At 38.8% G+C, this 18,015-nt stretch overlaps 1 protein-coding gene across 3 annotated transcripts in view; it reads right to left on the reverse strand.

The window, feature by feature from the left end:
* The window catches only part of SLC10A7 (solute carrier family 10 member 7), a 152,141-nt gene that overhangs the window by 7,542 nt on the left and 126,584 nt on the right, over positions 1 to 18,015 (reverse strand). For all 3 annotated transcript variants that reach the window (XM_021395461.1, XM_021395460.1, XM_021395462.1), the window contains 2 exons: positions 17,924 to 17,975; positions 16,365 to 16,438 (listed from right to left, as the gene is read on the reverse strand). In XM_021395461.1, the coding sequence (XP_021251136.1) occupies positions 16,365 to 16,438; positions 17,924 to 17,975 (126 nt within the window). The remainder of the gene's footprint in view (positions 1 to 16,364; positions 16,439 to 17,923; positions 17,976 to 18,015) is intronic.

Raw genomic sequence — 18,015 nt, forward strand, 5'->3', positions numbered from 1 at the left:
TTTAGTGAACTGAGTGAGCAATATGAAGTACTCATACCTATGATGTATCAGGGAGCAGATGGAGTACAGAAGTTGTTAGGTGCTGGAAGAGATGAGTTTTAAGATCTAGACATAGGCTATTTTCCCAAAGAGCTTGAATTTGTACTCAACAGTGCTAATTCTATTAGACATCTCCATATGTAATCTTCCCACTTAGTGAAGTAATATGTAAGATTAAATTTGATTTAGTTTTGCGGTAATGAAACTGATTATGCTGACTTTGTACATGTTACTATTGAAAATGATCTGCTGAGTTCTTGCAACTTTGTTACCATGCTCCAGAAAGCATGGGCGCAGGCAATACTTGCAACCATCTCATCTCATTTGACCAGACATTCGGACAGATGCATACAAGATTTGCTGCTATTCCTTGGGAACCCCCTGAGAAGATACCTTACTTTCTCCCTGGTTTAAGACGTCATTCAAGCAATCTTCCAGCAGCATCAACTTTGCAGCAAACAAGACTAGGCAAGACTTTCCACAGAGCTCACCTAAGAGCCTTCTTTCTTAGCAGTGACAATAAGCTGATCACTGTGGCACATGCCCCTCCATTCCCACATTAGTAAATAACTCTGGTCAACCTCAGTTGCCATATTTACATAAATCTCTACCTATATCTTGGATAAATTCTTGTTCTCAACATCCCTCCAGACTTCCCTTAATAAAAGTAGCCCTTTCCTACATGAGGAAACACAGTTCATTGATAACGGGCCACCAGTGGCCCATTACTGTTGACACATACCTACACTTGCTGAAACTTGCATATTGTTTCCATAGCACAATTTCTTTTAATTATTTTAACTAGTTTCATCACATTAAACTATTAACAATCTCATCCCCGTACTGGTAGATTTTTCCTAGGGGGCTATTTCCAGTGAAAGACTAAGTCAAATAAAGGCTTGCATGCTTAATTCAATATTAATAAATAATTACCCTTAAAACAGTACTGTGGACCTACCACAAGCACAACAGAACTGCTTAGTGTTAACACTAATCTCTAGCGCTTGGGATTAGACTGTATTTGGACAGAAACTAAATGGGCATTTGCATTGCATTACCGAATGTAATTTGCTTCAAATGCCCATCATAGTGTTTTTGTAAACAGATAATGATTTTATTATCTGTTTCCAAGTCTCAACTACACCCTCGTGGGTCTTTTTCTGTTCTCTAACCACAGAAAAAATAAACTATATTGCTATATTTATGTTCATATGACAGCACCTGGTGTTTTGGCAGTGCAGTTTCATCCACAGATCCCAAAACACTTTAGTAAGCTGAACAGGACTCCTACAGAGAATCAGAGAACGCGAAGATGACTAAACTGGGATTGCATAGAAAACTAATGGTGGAGACATGAACAGAATGGATGCAAAGTGACTGAGATGCTCTTTAAATTACTGTATGTTTTCTGAATGGAAAACAGGAGAAATGCTAGACCAAAAGGTAAATTCTCTAGAGGAAAGCTATTTCAGTAAACTAGGAAAAGAAAATTGAAGCAGTCAAATATAGATACAAGATACTGTAGTTAGTGTGACAATGTAATTAGATCGCAGGGTGGAAAGAGATTCTTAATTCACAGCTCATTTAAATACATGTCAAAACAATAGGTTCATGCAAGCCACTAATGAGCAATTAAAGTTCCTGCTTTTTACTAGGAAAAACTAACAGGTGAAAAGAGAAAGCAAACAATTTTGCAGGTAAGCACTTGTTTAAAGGAAAGAAAAAGCCCTGTTGCCTTTTTACGAACTTTCCATTTTTTTTTTGCAATTCCAACACTGCCAGTATGCCACTCTCTCAGAAAATATTTCATGACAGAGATCCATAGACTACAGCCACAAATGCTTATGTCAGGAACAGTACCACAAAGCCAAACAAAACAGCATGGGATTTTATTTGTTTTTAAAAATGTTCCCTAAACTTTTTTTATCCCACTGCATAGTAATTGCAAGCACCAGTACGACGGCTAATGTTTTCCAAATGCATAAAAGTGACACAAGTTCCTACTTAGGAAAAAAATATTTTAATAGCTAGTATTCCCTCTCTCAAGAACAGAAGAAATTTAGTGTTTTTTTTTAAAACAAATCATTTTCACCCCAAAACAACAGCAACAACAAAATGAAAAACAAATCTCAGCCAAAGGAAGTGACACTGCAATAACTGGGCTGATGCTGTATGCTAAATCTTTGCGCAGAATGTATTTTCAAAGTGAGGTTATGAACTAGCATTAGGAGAAGCTATAACGGAAACACTGAAACAGTAGTGACATGAACAGATGCTGCTATAACAAAACTAATAAAGTAAGATGAGTTTAAATCTTTCAGATAGATAGCAAGGAATAACGGTGCTAAGCAAAATAAAACATACCATCTTTATTTTGGGTTGTCCACTCTTCTTTTCCTCATCATTTACAGCATATTGTTCCTAGCATTAATGGAGTATGATGGCTACGCTTACTATAATGTAAGTAAAATTTTGCACAGGATCAAATCACTTATAGTAATCAAGCCACTAGCATAGTTGTAATTCTCTTCAGTTTCCTCAAAGAATACAGCAGCTGCATCCTGTGACCCCCTAACATTACTGGGGCATTTATTTATAGAATGGAGTGCTAAGGCTGCATTCACTTGTGTACAGAACGATATCTGTTGTTCTGTTTTCACAGAGCCATTAGAATCATGCTTATCTACATTTCAAGGTTGTTGGGTCAACTTGCTTGGATCCAAGTGCAAGGTCTCACACCTGGGTCGTGACAACCCCTGCTATCAGTATAAGCTAGGGGATGCAAGGATAGAGCACAGCCCTGCTGAAACAGACTTGGAGGTACTGGTGGATGGGAAGCTGAACAGGAGCCAACAATGTGCCTTTGCAACCCAGAAAGCTAACCGTATCCCAGGCTGCATCAAAAGAAGTGTGGCCAGCAGGGTGAGGGACGTGATCCTGCCCCTCTGCTCTGTGCTGGTGAGACCTCACCTGGAGCACTGCATCCAGATGTGGAGTTCTCAGTACAGAAGAGACATGGACTCATTTGAGTGCATCCAGAGGAGGGTCACAAAAATGATCTAAGGGACAGAACACCTTGCCTGTGAGGGCAGACAGAGAGCTGGGGCTGTTCAGACTGGAGAAGAGAAGGCTTTGGAGAGACCTAAGAGCACCCTGTCAATGTCTGAAGAGGGGCTACAAGAAGAAGGGTACAAACTCTTTCACAGGGTCTGTTGTGACCGCACAAGGGGAAATGGTCTCAAACCAAAAGAGGAAAGATTTAGACTGGACAAAAGGAATAGTTTTTTTTGTTTGTTTGTTTTTTTTAACAGTAAGCATGGTGAAGCACTGGAACAGGTTGCCCAGAGAGGTAGCAGAAGCCCTGATGTTGGAGACACTCAAGGTGAGGCTGGATGGGGCTGCAGGCAACCTGATCTAGCTGTAGATGTCCTTGTTCATTGCAGGGGAGCTGGACTAGATGGCCCTTAACAGTCTCTTCCAACTTAAAAGAGTCTATGATTCATTCTGACTGACACTGAAGGAGAAACACGGGAATTAACAAAAAGAACGTATACAAACTGAGAAGTTTTAAAACTGCTGTCATGGTCTGAAGGTTCAAGTCACAAACATCAACTCAAACTGGTGCAGTTTATGTTGTTTCAGGCTTCAAGCAGCTATGTTCAACTCCTCTGCCAAAGACCCTCGCTCACTACATAAGATGTGAGGAAAGTGTGGAAACGTGGTACCTAGCTGAGTGAGAAAACAGCGCTTCACCTGACCAGGAGCACAAAGAGGAACAGCAGAAGGTAGGAAGCACCGAGATCACCCCAAAGATATCCCTTACAAAAAAGATGACTAACATTCTCAACACTTTTATTCTGAATTTGCCCCTTCTCCTTTGTTCAGCTTTGTTCTCCTATCACTGCTCATCCACCTTCCTCCTTGCTCTTGGATTCCAGTACTCAAAGGACACATTCATCCTTCTTTCTATTCATTTTTTTCCTCCCTTCTTTTTACTCCTCCATTTCCATGCTTCTAGGCATTTTTTATTTGCTTCCCAGTACCTTCAATATTGCTCTCACTTGCAGCAGCATAAAATGTGGGTGCATCCACTAAAATCAGTAAACTGCCAACAGGGCCACTGCAACTAAGAGAAGGGAGTTTGCCTGTGATATGGAGTGCTGTTCACTTTTCTTCCTGTTTGCATCCTCATCCAGCCCATTTCACGCAAGAACTTCGCATGAATCTGAAGAACTGCTAGCAAAGAGAAGAGCTGCTGATCTTTCATCTACAACCCTCCAGAGTAGCAAGGAAGAGTGAGAAGACTACTCTCACATTCTGGTATGGGAAAACCCTGGTTGCTCTCCGTTGCTCTAGGGTATTCCAGTCTTGCTCCAAGGCTGTGGCTTATCAGCCCCAGCTTAACACCCCTGTTTCTCTAGTAGACGACACAGCTGAAAGCTATGTAGCCTTCCACCAGCTTTGTACCCAATATAACCTTTCCCTTGCTCCCATTTCCCCTTTGCTACTTTCAAAGTTGGTCATTGCCTTCGTAAAAGGTTCATGAAAATGGTTTGCTGCACCTCTCTGCGTTCAGTTAACTGTAAAATAATAATAATAAAAATCCTAAAACATCTGAAAATATTTTTAGAGAACTTAAATATAGGACTCTTTTCATCTAGCTATCACGGCAGTAATATAAATGAAGCAAATTAATTTTAATGCTCCAAGGTACTGATTCTGTGTCACTGTCACTGATGGGATCCAGCCAGACTTTATGAGATGGCATTTGACTTTATGGAAGTGAGCACTATGCACGCATTTACAATTTTACAGGGACTTTAAGCTGTCATGCTGAAAAATGTTTATAAAACATTAATCAAAAAATGCCTCTTTAATACAATGCATTGTCTGAAAGATGTTAGGAGGCACATATTGTAAATGGATTCTTTTTCTGACTAAAGTAATTTCAACCAAAAGCCTTTCCCCACTGCTATACAAGTACACAGTGTGGAAAGATAAAGAGCACTTTCTCAGCACATTACTACCTGATTCAAACACTTGGGAAATCACTAATGTACAGCATGCCATATTTCCATGTCACACATGACACATTTGTCTAAAATTACCCAACAGAGTTTGACATTGCAGCATATTCCACAGCAGAGCTTTCAACTGACATCTGCCAAGTAAGAACTTCAAGTAAGAGCTTTCTTCTTCTAACAAGCAAGTAAGAGTTTTCTTTTATCCTATACCCATGATGGAAGTGATAAAACAATAAGTACTGGAAATCAGTTTTTTTTCCTATTTTAATATGTTTATTTTATGCTCACTGAATGTGTAAGCTCCCCTCAAAGCAGTGTTTCATCATTTGTTGTTTTCTATCACATTGCAGTGGGTTCAGAGAACTTAATAGCACATTTTTATTACCACCAAAACATAGGCCATTATCTCTCACACCCAGAGCAGAATTATTGCTAGATGCTCTACTTACATACTTTACCGTATAGCTTTTTCCCCTTAAATGTCCTCACAACGAACAATTTATCCTAAAACTTTATTGCTTACATTACTGAAACGCATTCCAAATCACAAAATGCTCCAGCATTTCTTCTTAGGAAAAGAGGTTTGGTACAAAACAAAGAGGTCACCACCAAGGCTATGGAAGCACAAGGAATCAGAGCATCAAATAGCTGTTAGGAAGAGAGATAGTGGAAGTACTTAGAAGAAAATCATTAATCTGTAGATTTACAATTCTCTTTTCTACTCATCTATACATTTCAGAATTCTCAATTGCCATAATGTTCAACTGCAATATACAAAATGAAGCGGTTGTATGATGGCAGTTTCTCTGATACTCCCTGTATTAGAATGTCCTTCTAAAGAACATTTTCAGGGGTTGATGTGAAGGGAGCATCTCTAGGCCAAATAACTATTCTTTTTTTTTTTTTTTTAAACTGAGAAAAGGCCTGCAAAGGGACGCGTACACTGCATTAAAGCCCTCTTAAAGTGCCAAAGCAGGGATTTTCTGAGCTTATCCTTGCAAAGACAGTGACAAATGAGCACCTGAAATTTTACCACAGAGTTTCAGAATAGCATTACATGCGGCCCAGTGACTGCACAGTGAGGATAGGCGGTGAGATTTGGGAAAAACCCAATACACAGGATTAGAAAGAGGTTGTTCATGCACATGGTTACCAGAACATAACCAGCACATAGCTACCAGAATGGCAATATACTGTTAATCTCTTGTTTGCAAACTTTCTTATGGATTTCCCTTCTTCTTTTCCAAGCAAATCATGTTGCAACAATTCGTTTTGAGGAGACTGAATTTTATACACTGTGCCTGTCCTCAGCAAAAGCTAGACAGGGGTAGAAGTTCATTGTCCTTGTTGAGATTCTGCTGTCACATACTAATGTCACAATAGGAGAAGATGCTTTTGACAAAATAACCAGTTAGGGATTATTTTTACTTAACCACATCTTCTTCAGAAGATGCACTGAACTTCAGTTAAATACTCAACCCTCAAGACAAAATTATTTCAGGTATGGAAATAGTTGAATGACATCTGAATACCAATAACCATAAAAATACTTGCTCACTCCCAAGTATAGCCATTTTAGCTGAAGAAAGCACCTACCAGTGTAAAAGGAAATCACATTAAGTTGGAGGGAGAATAGATTAATGGAAGCTGAGCCGAAAACAGTCAGCCAAGCTCTTCCACAGGTGAAGACTTCCTCAGAGTAGAGTTTTCCAGCCCAACTCTACCTGAGACTCTAAGATTACTTTTTTGCTATTAGCCCTCATCAAGAGGTCGTAGACCTTAGTGTCATTTTGTACTCTATAGAGGATCGAGACTGGGAGAAATAATACATGATCTTGACTACTCTCTTGTCCAGAAGGAAATAACCATATCAAGGTGAGACTCCAATCCACTATGGCTAGACAGGCCTGCACAATGATTTGTGGTGCTTTTGGTTCAATTACACTTTGATGACCAAACCTAATGCTATCACGGAAACCTCTGCTGGTAAGGATAAGGAGATTATCAATCAGCACAACCACAACTGCCAGCAGATGATATAACACTCAGTGCCTGACTGGAAAGAACATGCAATGGATGTAGCATTTGAGACTATACTCCTCATGCCTTTCTACCCATAACTACACATGCTGTACAGGGACTCATGCTTAAGATATTATCGGGGGGGAAAAAGTGTTAATCATCTGCATGTTTTCATATTTCAGCTCAGTGAGAAGTGTAATGGGAAGCAAAAAAAAAAACCCAATACAACGCCCAGACTCATGAAAAGGTAAAAACAAACATCTGAATAGGAGGTTTTTTTTATATAAGGGACTGGAGAAAGATTAAAGGAGTCTGGAATGGCTGCAAAGGAAAACTGCAAAATGAACTGACCTAGTTCAGTTGAATGCCTGCACAGACCCTAATCTTCAAACACTTTCACCTTCATCCTCCTCCTTGGGAAAGAACTGTATTACCAGAATATTCAACAGGCCTTCACATTACACTACATGATTTACCTCTTCCGAAGGACTTGAATTACTGGGAAGGCTCTGTAATGAATCAGAGTACTGTGATCACCTGATATAATCCATACAATTATGCTAGGATGCAAGAATTTCACTGACAGCCACGCTATGCTGAAAGAGACCAGGCTGGTCTAATCCTCAGGTAAAGGAGAAGAAATATGGAATGAGACATTTCTATTGTCATAACTAGCAAAGATTTAAAAAAAAAAGAAAATCTGACATGCTTTCAATGCTCTTAATAATACTTATTCTTCAGTTAAGTGGATCACTATACTCATCATAAATCAGCAAATTAAGTTAAATGTAAGTATGGTTAGTAGGGAACAGCACATCTTGATTCTATCAAACTCTTAAGTAAATAAATGTAAAGGACAGAAGAGAAAGAAAGCACAGTTTGTCTATTTCTGGCATTTCAACATATGTTCAGACTGGAAGTTATGTTTAATGAAAAACATAGGCAATCTTACCAGCTGCTAACAATGAAACATTTAACACCAACAACAGAAGACTAGCTCCTCAGACTCCAGAACACCTCCACCCACCTGACAACACGGTAGTAATCATTAGTTAACGGGGAACACGAGAAGAAATTGAACCATCACAAGTCATATTTTATATGTCTTATTTTATATGTCTTATCCTTAATTTGGGACCACAGTGCAGACATTTCAATGTCATAAGCCGATCCTAGCTCTTCAGTGCTTTTCATTACTTCAATTTCAATTCACTCTTCATATACATACACACAAGCCACTGGGTAAAATCTTCTTTGTAATTCACTATAATATCTCAGGTATGAAGTTAAAATAAACAGAGTTTAAGCAGTCCCTTCCTTTCTCTACAATTCTTGCAAACAATAGTTTTTGAAGGCTTCACTCGTTAGACCCATTAATTAAACAACTTCTGGACAGAGAGTTTGACAGCTGAGCACTTGTTAACACAAAAAGGAAAGGATTACACTCCAAACTATCTTCTAACTATATTTTAATTTTTTTTCCTCTAGAAGCCTTGATGCAAAGAAAAGCATGATACCACAAATTCATTATAAACTGTAAAAGAAAGCACTTCTTTTTGTAATAAGAAAAATATTTATTAGGAATACTAGCATGACTCTCCCTTCAGTTTTCTCTTTACCTGATTTCTGTGGCCAAAAAGAGATGCTATGAGACCAGAAAAGCTTTAATGTTCCAGTGATCGCAGAAGACTTTAGGAGAAAACAGCTCACTACCTAGAAACACCAAGGGACAGTATACCCCATCCGTTAGGGTTGCGTGCCTGCAGTAGTCACAGCAGTTTTCAGAGGATGATCCCTCTTCTGGATTCCCAAGACGATACCATAATAGGACTGCGAAATGTCTAAGTTTTGCTGCTTTTGTTGTGATTATTCTTTTACATCTTCGCACCCACTCATTCCAAAGTGTCTAAAGTCAACAGCTAAGTCTGGCTGCCAGGTGCACTGAGAGTGGCAAATGTAGATGCAAGTCTCTCAGGGAGACTCAGCATCATCTTCAATACTCTGCAGTTTTAGTATGGGTGACACTTGTAGCCTGTGCCAGCTTGAAGTAAAAAAAAATAAATAAATTCTTGAGTCATGTCCAAACATGGATCTTCCCGGGGGTAATTTGTCAGCTGTCTGCTGAGTATAATGTAGTTTTTAAAAGTAGATAAATTAACTGTTTCTGGTGGGGAGGGAGGGTTGAGAGGGCTCTAGTGTCATTATCATTTTACAGATGGATATATGTGTTTTTTTATTATAAAGAGGTATGAGCTTGCTGTCATTAAAAACCTGCAATCTGGTTTTTAGTGTCTGATTCAATTATGTGTACATCTAGGAAGACACACAACCAAATAAATAATTGGAGAGGTGCAAGTCTGAAATGACAATTGTTATTCATCGATCTTTTTCTGTAAGTCAAGATTGAGAGATGTAAACTTCAAGTGAATGAGATCTCCTGGGTAAGATTGCTCAGTTCAAACATAGTAAACAACTGTTGTCCTCTGATGCACATTTTAGTACTGCTAGAGGCAAACTTTCTAAATATTAATAAAAAACCTACTGCTGGCAGAGTATACAGATGAAAAGGAAGCCTGGAAGCCAGTGCAGAACTTCTAGCCACATTCAAAGTCTAATCAAAGAAACATACATTTCAGGTCAGAATGGAAAGGAGATTCCCTAATTTTCTCCAGTATTTCCCCTTCTAAAATCACAGAGAGATTAAAATTGAGTGAACTGCAATATATTAAATATGCTGTATCACAAGTGCAGTGAAAAAAAAAACAGAGTATCAGTTACTCTGTGTCCAAAAGCCACTAGAAGTCATCGGACTAAACCATTTCTGACTTTCATGTTAGCTTGCTAGGGCATCTTCTTTCCAAAAGTATAGCATTGGGATGCCCTGGTATGAAGGAGACAAGCAGCGCGTACTTGCCCAGCTATGCATACAAGCAGCAAGGGAGCACAGAAGAGATGCTTTGGTGCAGACTATCCGAGTGACCACAGGCTGCTCAGAACTGTCAGTTTGACCTCTCACTGAGACTTGTCAAGCGAGTGGTGGGCTTTGTATTAGAGACATGCTTGCACATGCAAAATGACATTCCATCTTGGGTGGATTAGGCCAAGAGTGCTAGTAGAAAAGATTTATACTGTTCTGATTACATAAATCTCAGGTTTGAAGCTAAATTTGGTTTAGCTTCTATTCTGATCTGGCAGTCGTACTGGAAATAACAGCATTTCCCAGAGTTCCTTAGGGGTCTGCTGAGACACAGCAATTTAAATGATGATAACCTGCTCGATAATATTGCTTGGTAAGATCCAAATACCCCTCCTATAAAACTGATGAGCTAGCAAAGACAATCCAGCCGCCCTCAAGTTAGGCTACAAAAAAGATGATGACATGAGAGAAGTCAGGTGGATCAAGGTGCTTCTGTTCTCCTTGTTATCATCTCACGTAATACAAATCCCTCACTTTTTACTTTCCAGAGAAAGAGAGTAAAAAGAGAAGGGGAGGAGAGAAGAGGAAGAAGACCTTGTTTTTGACATGCTGCTAGCAACTGCTAAGTGAAAACTGAAGAGACGAGAAAAACTTTTCAGTTTGGCCCAAAGAGTCACAGTATCAAAACCTGTGGAAAGTTCTAGCAGCCACCAAAACCACTGAGATCTCAGCAGCAGGCTTGGGATCAACAGGGCCCTCCTGTTTCTAACTCTTTGGCTAAAGCGAGGGGTAATTATCAGCCCAGACACAACCTCCGCAAAGCACTCACTCTTTTCACCATATTTCCCCCATAGTCTTCCCTTCATCTCCAGGGGTCAGCGTCCCACCAATTACATGCAGAGCAGTAGCCATACCATTTTCATTTACATTACTCTATCAGAAACCTGGGTAAAAAAAAAAAAAACCATCTGGAACAGGTAAGAAAATATGCACTAGCAACACAAAGAAGTATGACAGGATGCCAGCAGAAATGCCTCTTGTTCAACACTCAAAGGAAAATTTTAGGAGTAGAAAAGACAATATCACAAGCCTTATTCTTGAAAACTTTCTAAGAGTACTTAATCAGGAATATTTTATAGATCTTTATGGAATTATTCATACATTTAAAGCTAGTCATAGTTAGTACCCTCATGAATAGAGGACTATTCTCTGCCAGGAACAGAGAAAAGCCACTCCATTTCAAGAATAACACAGAGTTTGGTTTGAATATTCACGTAGGGCAATGCATCTGATTTTATCATCTCACTTCTCTGTCACAGAAAGCCTGTAACCTTTGTTGAATTTCATGCTGTTAGTAATTGCCTGGTGCTGCTCATAGACAATAAAACTGCCTGTGAATCAACTTGTGCATTACACAGCTCTATTAAGAGTTGTTCAAGAACAGACTATCAATGCTGCACTCGTGGAGAAAGAAGCTGAGTATTTCAAAAACAAATTTGACTGAAATTAAAACAATACAAAGGAAAGTCAGGGCTTTGCCTTTTATTTTCCAAATTAAATCTATTCTTTCCTGAAAGTATTTTGTACTCTAGAAACTTTGATTGCATTAATTTAAGAATTCTACGATGAAAGAACAGGTACATTTGTAAACTACGAATGAGGGGAAAAATGCTCTTTGCATCACAAACAGTACCCTAACTTCATTACAAGGACTACTTAAAAAAAAAAAAAAACAATCTGCTGTTCATCATATGTACCATACTGACATTTTCAGTTGTGGTTGCCCGAAAATGTAGCAGTACTACATTTTCTGCTCACAAAATAATCTTACAGAGTAAATGAAAGTGTTAAAGTAAAAAGATTTGTTGACAATCCTAAATCTTAACTTTGGAGTTGAAACTTCTGTCTAGCACTTAACTGTGCAAAAAAATCATGTTCTGTGCTTGGTTGCAACTTTTGTGTTAAGTCCAAGCAACAACTGCAGTATTTTTTAGATGAGCCTCACTGATAGCTTTTCACTTCCTTGAGGCCTCTTCTCTTCTTACTGAATGAACTCCAGGGAATGGCATTATGTCGGGCTTTCCAGATGGATTATGTGAAGCCATAGCTCAATGTCATTTTCAATAGCAAGGCTCATAATTAAAGGTCAAATAGTCACTTCATCTGCAATCAATCAATAGAAGAAGTACTAATACTAAGTACTAATCAATCAATGGCAAATGCACTAATAAAAGCCATGCATCAAATGTCTGCGTATGTGTGTGCTCACATGTACTGTGCATATATGTGAGTAGGAAGAAGGAGAGAAAGAGAACAAAGTGTGGGTGAACGTGCCAGAGGGCATTGTGAGCACTCTGTTTATCTTCACTACTTTTAAGTTTGTATCGTTTCACTCATTACACAAAATATCTTTTTTCTCCGCACATCATGCACTACATTAAAAAAAACAACTTCCAAAGCACCCACCCCTATTCAGAAATATCAGCTCGTGCTCCTAACTAAGAAACACAAAGGCACCTACCCCGCGTAATTTGTCCTTACACAAACATGCCCTGCACTCTGATCTTTGAGACAAAAACTGTGTCAACTGTTCTGTCTACAAAATAAAACCCAGCATATGGGAACAGCACTCGTCTCGGTGCAAAGCAAGCACTTATTCATGGATTCAACAGTGGAAGTGGCAGTTGGCCTCATGAGCATGCACTGCATGGGAATTAGTTGGTTTCATAATATGGTGTGGGAGAAAGTGACTTATAAAAGTCTTCTCATGCTTTTCCTATTACCACTTCTAAAGCTTTAAAGCTGTCAGCTCTTCTCCCACTTTTGTTGGTGCCAATGGAAACTCCCCAGGGAGGGGACCAGACATACCTATCTGGAACTTCACCTGCCAAGCTGAGAGAAATCACTTTCAAAGTGAAAGAGTAAGTGCTGGGGGGTCATTTATACACTACCACTGGAATCTTGAAGACAAACAAAGCAGAGCTCCACAACAGACGTGAAACCAGACCCGAGATGTAGTTGTACTTTCAAGCACAGTAGTGAAAGGGTGAGGGAAACTCTTCCTGCTACAGGAGAACAGAAGATTTCTGAATGAATGGTCTATAGTAAACACCTCCGGACATTGAGAAATGTGACAGAACAACAAAAGAATAAGGGGCAAAACAGCTATGTCTGTTCTTGTTTCTGCCAAGATCAGGGTGGACAAGACTGTGCTGCAGATAGATTTTACTGTCACTCAGAAACTGCAGATCCTTAAGAACAAATTATATCCTCTCTGCCGTCACCTTCAGTGAAAGAATAAATGCTAGTTGCTCTAGTTAACAATTCTAGTTTACAGCATCAGTTCAGAAGCATACCTCTTCTTATCACAGCTTTACAAAACCTGACCTTTTTTATTCACGTGGAAATGCATATTGAAGCAGCTCTGTCTTATCTGGACCTGGTACTACTAATGAACAAAGTAGAATACGAATGGTCTCAAAGCCAGCCTGAAACTGCTGCACAATAGGATGCAAGTCTATGTCATGTGAACACTGTGCAGCAGTACACAGCAGAGCGGCAGGGCCTTTGGCCTTACCAGAGATTGGCTCCCAGAGACTGCCAGGGCTCGTGCTCAATTCCAGGTAGGATACTGCTGCCTTGCATCAGACAAAGCTGAGTCCCAGAGGCAGAACACAGTAAGGAAAGCAGGTCCCAACCACCCAGAGATCTTAGCACATGCCCTGAGCTGCAAGGAAAGGTAGTGCAAAGGTACAAAGCATAAGAATGAATGACATCTTGGGACTAGCCCCCTAGGAAGCAAAGGCACCTTCAATGAGATACCAGCTCTTTGAGGATGAAGGTAAACTGTTCTGTCCTGAAGCTGACAAATGAAAGCCTGTAGCCAAGAAACATTCCACCATGAACCTCTTTCATTTCAATTTGAACACTCATCCATAAGAAACATCTGTATGGGGTAAAACTACGTATGGTCAGGGAAATGCTATAGAAGTCCTTGAAATCAAGTTGGTGGAAGTATTTTTTGGTGGTGTGCTCAAAGAAAGTTGCAAGAAATAAAGTATACTAGACTTATCAGGCTGCGCTAATCAGAGCAGTAACCTGGAATATTGAAAACACAAGCCAGAAAGTCAAGTAAGTTACGAAACTGGCATTAGTCACTTTTAAACAAAAAAAAGCCAACAAACAATCCACTAAATATATGAAGAACGTACTAGCAGAAGACAAGCACACTGACTCAGCAGCTCATTTAGGTTGTAGTTCAGGATGGGCTACTGAGTGAACAAAAAGGATAGAGTCCCGTATGATTTTTTTTTCCCCTGGGTGAAGCCAAGCCCCTTTAGCACTTAAATACTATAAAAAAAGATTTGTGGTTATTTTCTTACTGCCACAGCAAACTGCAGCAGTATTGACAGAGTGAAAATAAAATTGATTTCACTGGGAAGAAAAGGAGAGAATTACACATTTGTGCTATCAAATACAACCGACTTCTCTTGGGTAGTATCACAGTTGTGTCTTAAGTTCCTGTGCATCTCCATATAACAGCAAGTACAGCAGGGCATTATGACTTAGGTGTGGGGTTGCTTTCTCTAAATTCAGTTGTAACCATTCTTCCAATTGCAATCTCATTCGCTAGTTGAAGCTTCAGTTTCACAGAACATTCGGCTGGAAAGAACCTCAAATGTCATTTAATTTATCTTCTGCTTTAAGTCAGGATCAGCTCCAGTTTATTTAACTCCTGACTGAGGCTTGTCTGCAATGATAAGGGATTCCAAGACATCAGTAGGGAATATATCCCATGGCTAAAGAGTTCTTACATTAGAGTGGTTTCCCTGACTGTTACCTTCTACCTTTTGCATTGTAACAAAGCTTTTTTCTTTTCAAAGTCCACAATGAAAGAAGGCATTTCTTTTTCCTACTTTGCGTCAACCATTTATGCATTTCAAGAGCAGTACTGTATTTCTGCCATCATCTCTGAAGAATTTTGCTTATTTCAACCTTCCTGAAGGGTCAGGTTTATGAGACCTAGGATCATTCATGCTATTCTCCTCCGATCTCTTTTCAGTTGGTTCACATCATTTTTGAATTCTGGAACTTCAAAGACCATGCTATAGTGTCAAAAGCCATAACGTTCTCAACCCACATGACTTTTGCTACCTCTCTGCAAACCACAGGACCATGTGTGAAAGGAAATTAATTTAGTTTGATATGGTACGCACTTGACAAATCTATGGGGCTGTTACTCATTTTCTAGTTTCCGCCTACACTGTTAACATTATTTAAACATTTCAGTAATTTTCTATGAAGCTTAATTCACTGATCTGTAAGTCCTTGGCCCCTACTCATTTCCATTTTAAAAGAAGGCATTATGTTTGCCTTTCTCTTGTCTTCTAGGAACTTATTCACCTCCCACAGTCTGCCAAGGACCTTTGCTAACCATTCTGTAGCACAAGTCTGGCTGAAGCAAAGAATCCTGAGGTTACTTGTGCCACATCAAGCTGACCTGAAAAGATCTCAGCTCTCCAAGTCCTAATTTGTTCTTTCTCTATTTCAGGCTTGGCTCTTATCTTTCTTACTAACATCAGCCACATTCATCTTTGAAAGACAGAATCTTGAAAAGATTTATTCAGTCACATATGCATCATCAAATGTGATTTCTGTATTTTGAAAAACAGTAGAAAAGTATTCAACTACTAGTCATTTCACTGGCCGAATATAGATGAAGCAGTATCTGGTAGCTCTAAGCAGAATGCTGATTTAGCAGTATTTTGTGATTTACACCAGAACGTCTTATCATCACTACAGAATTTTAAATGACAAATATCTCAATAATCTTTTGATAAATTAATTCTAATAAATAAAACACTGCCACAAAAAAATCTGCAGACTTAAATCCCTACATTTTGCTCACGTTAAACAAAAGACAGTATCACCTACTTGTGATTTCTGAGTGCACTACACACTTTGAATTTTCACTTACACATCCTGGTTTTGAAGTATAAGATCTTCATTGTGAGACTGGGAAAATATACCATAGAATGTTTTCTGTAACAGCTGAGATTTTATCAATACTGGCAACAGAACAGCAGTACAAGAGAAGAAAAATCCAGCTTTCTGAAAGTGAGAAGGTTTTACTGTACAACCACTGAAATGTCAGAAAACTCTGTTTCCTGCCCTGTAATATGCATATATTTTATCTGTGCAAAAGTATTGTCCTACTATTAATATTGTACAGACAGCATTACTTCTCCTGCTAAAAACAAAACCTATAAGGAGAAAAGCCAGCAGTCAACTTTTTTTTCCTTCAACAAAGCGAGGTATGAATGTTACTGTCGTTTTACTTAAAAGCTTATCTTCTGACTTACCAAGGGTGAGAGATTTGTGTGTGGAACAGAAAATGATAGCCACTGTGTCCGCTGGTGTGAAACCAGAGTCATTCCTAGAAAAAAAGAAGAGTTTTAATAACCTCTAATAGAAAAAAACCTTCTTAAAACTTCATTGATCAAATATATTACTTTGAGGATCCATATGCATGTTCACATCCCTTTGATCAGTACTAGTGACAGAAATAATTCACAAGTGAATGGTAGTGCTTATTTATTTTTAAGCAGAATTGTTTTTCAGTTGTGGCAAACTCGCTAATGAATATGCTCTCCTGTGAAGGAGAAGAGTTCTAAACACACGGTATATAGGACTCAACTTAATTCCAGCAGGGGCTACTTTTGCAAACGTGCTATATCACATATATCACTATATGTGAGTGGCCAGCTCCATTAAAAAAAAAAAGATAATTACCTATGATTTCTTTTCCTAGTCTGTAATGACAATAAAACACTCAATTTAGATATTATATCGATGCCGTGCTGTAAGCATTGCTTAGAATATGTAGTTTTCTTCCACTCCAGAGAAAAACTGCTTCTAAGGGTTTATGCATTGGAAGTAACGTCAGGAAGAAGGGAAAAAAATGACAATGCAGAGGCATAAGACTAGATCACACCCTTTGGTCCAAATTTGGAATCATTTTCTGAGATTCTAAATATTTAACAGAGTATCTGAGCTGGTTACAACTTAAAGCATTTTAGGTTTTACAGAAGTTATTTAAAATTGCCTTCCAAGGTCAGAGTATGACCTTGTCAGAGAAAAATTTGCTTGTGGCACTAAAAAAAGTAGCTGTAAGACATGGCACCTTTCTTTATGATTCTCCCTTACAGATGTTGTATAATTTATATAAAGCATATGTCTGGAGTCTGCTGCATTGTGGTCCTTTGCATTCAGCAGAGTGCTGCTAAGGAAAATACTCCAGTGAGCCCAAATCAGAGGACAACGGTGGACATTCTAACTAGCTCAAGTGATGCCTTTGGCTCACTAAGCCTTTTGATAAAATAAATAAAGCAGTCAGAATGGTGTTAAGTGAATGTACAACTTTTCTTCCTAGTTTTTCTTTTTAAATATCGACTATCTCTCTACCAGACGTTAGTTCAGGACAACTGTCTGTTAAGAATCACCATATAAATGTAACACATTTGACATATACAAAGAAGACTGGACTGCCAGCCCAGCAAAAGTGTCTTGAGATGTAAAAAGTCAAACTGAGTTCTCTCTCTCATATGTCATCAGTATGTCTGCAGGGCAAATTATACCTTCGGTGACATCTGTGCAAATCCATTTTTTTTCAGTGGATGAGGTATAGCAGTGATTGATTGAGATTTAACAACTCCGTAATTAGCACACAAGAAAGGACAGAATTCAGGTCCTGTTCTTAGTCTACAGAATCCTAACAGAGAAAATGCACTAAGGACAATATGAGATATCAAAATGAGGTCACCCCTATTCAGAAACCTGCTCTTTAGATGTTTTTGTATCACTCAAAACAAGAACATCACACAAAAATATTCAAGCACTCTGTTTCAGGACACTCAATTACCTTGTAGAGAAGAGGAAAGTCAAAAACATGAAGCTCATCTGAACAGAAAATACTGAAAGAGAAACAAGTTAACATTAGACTTACATCGCAGC

Source organism: Numida meleagris, chromosome 4 (assembly GCF_002078875.1).
Source record: "Numida meleagris isolate 19003 breed g44 Domestic line chromosome 4, NumMel1.0, whole genome shotgun sequence".
Classification (NCBI taxonomy): domain Eukaryota; kingdom Metazoa; phylum Chordata; class Aves; order Galliformes; family Numididae; genus Numida; species Numida meleagris.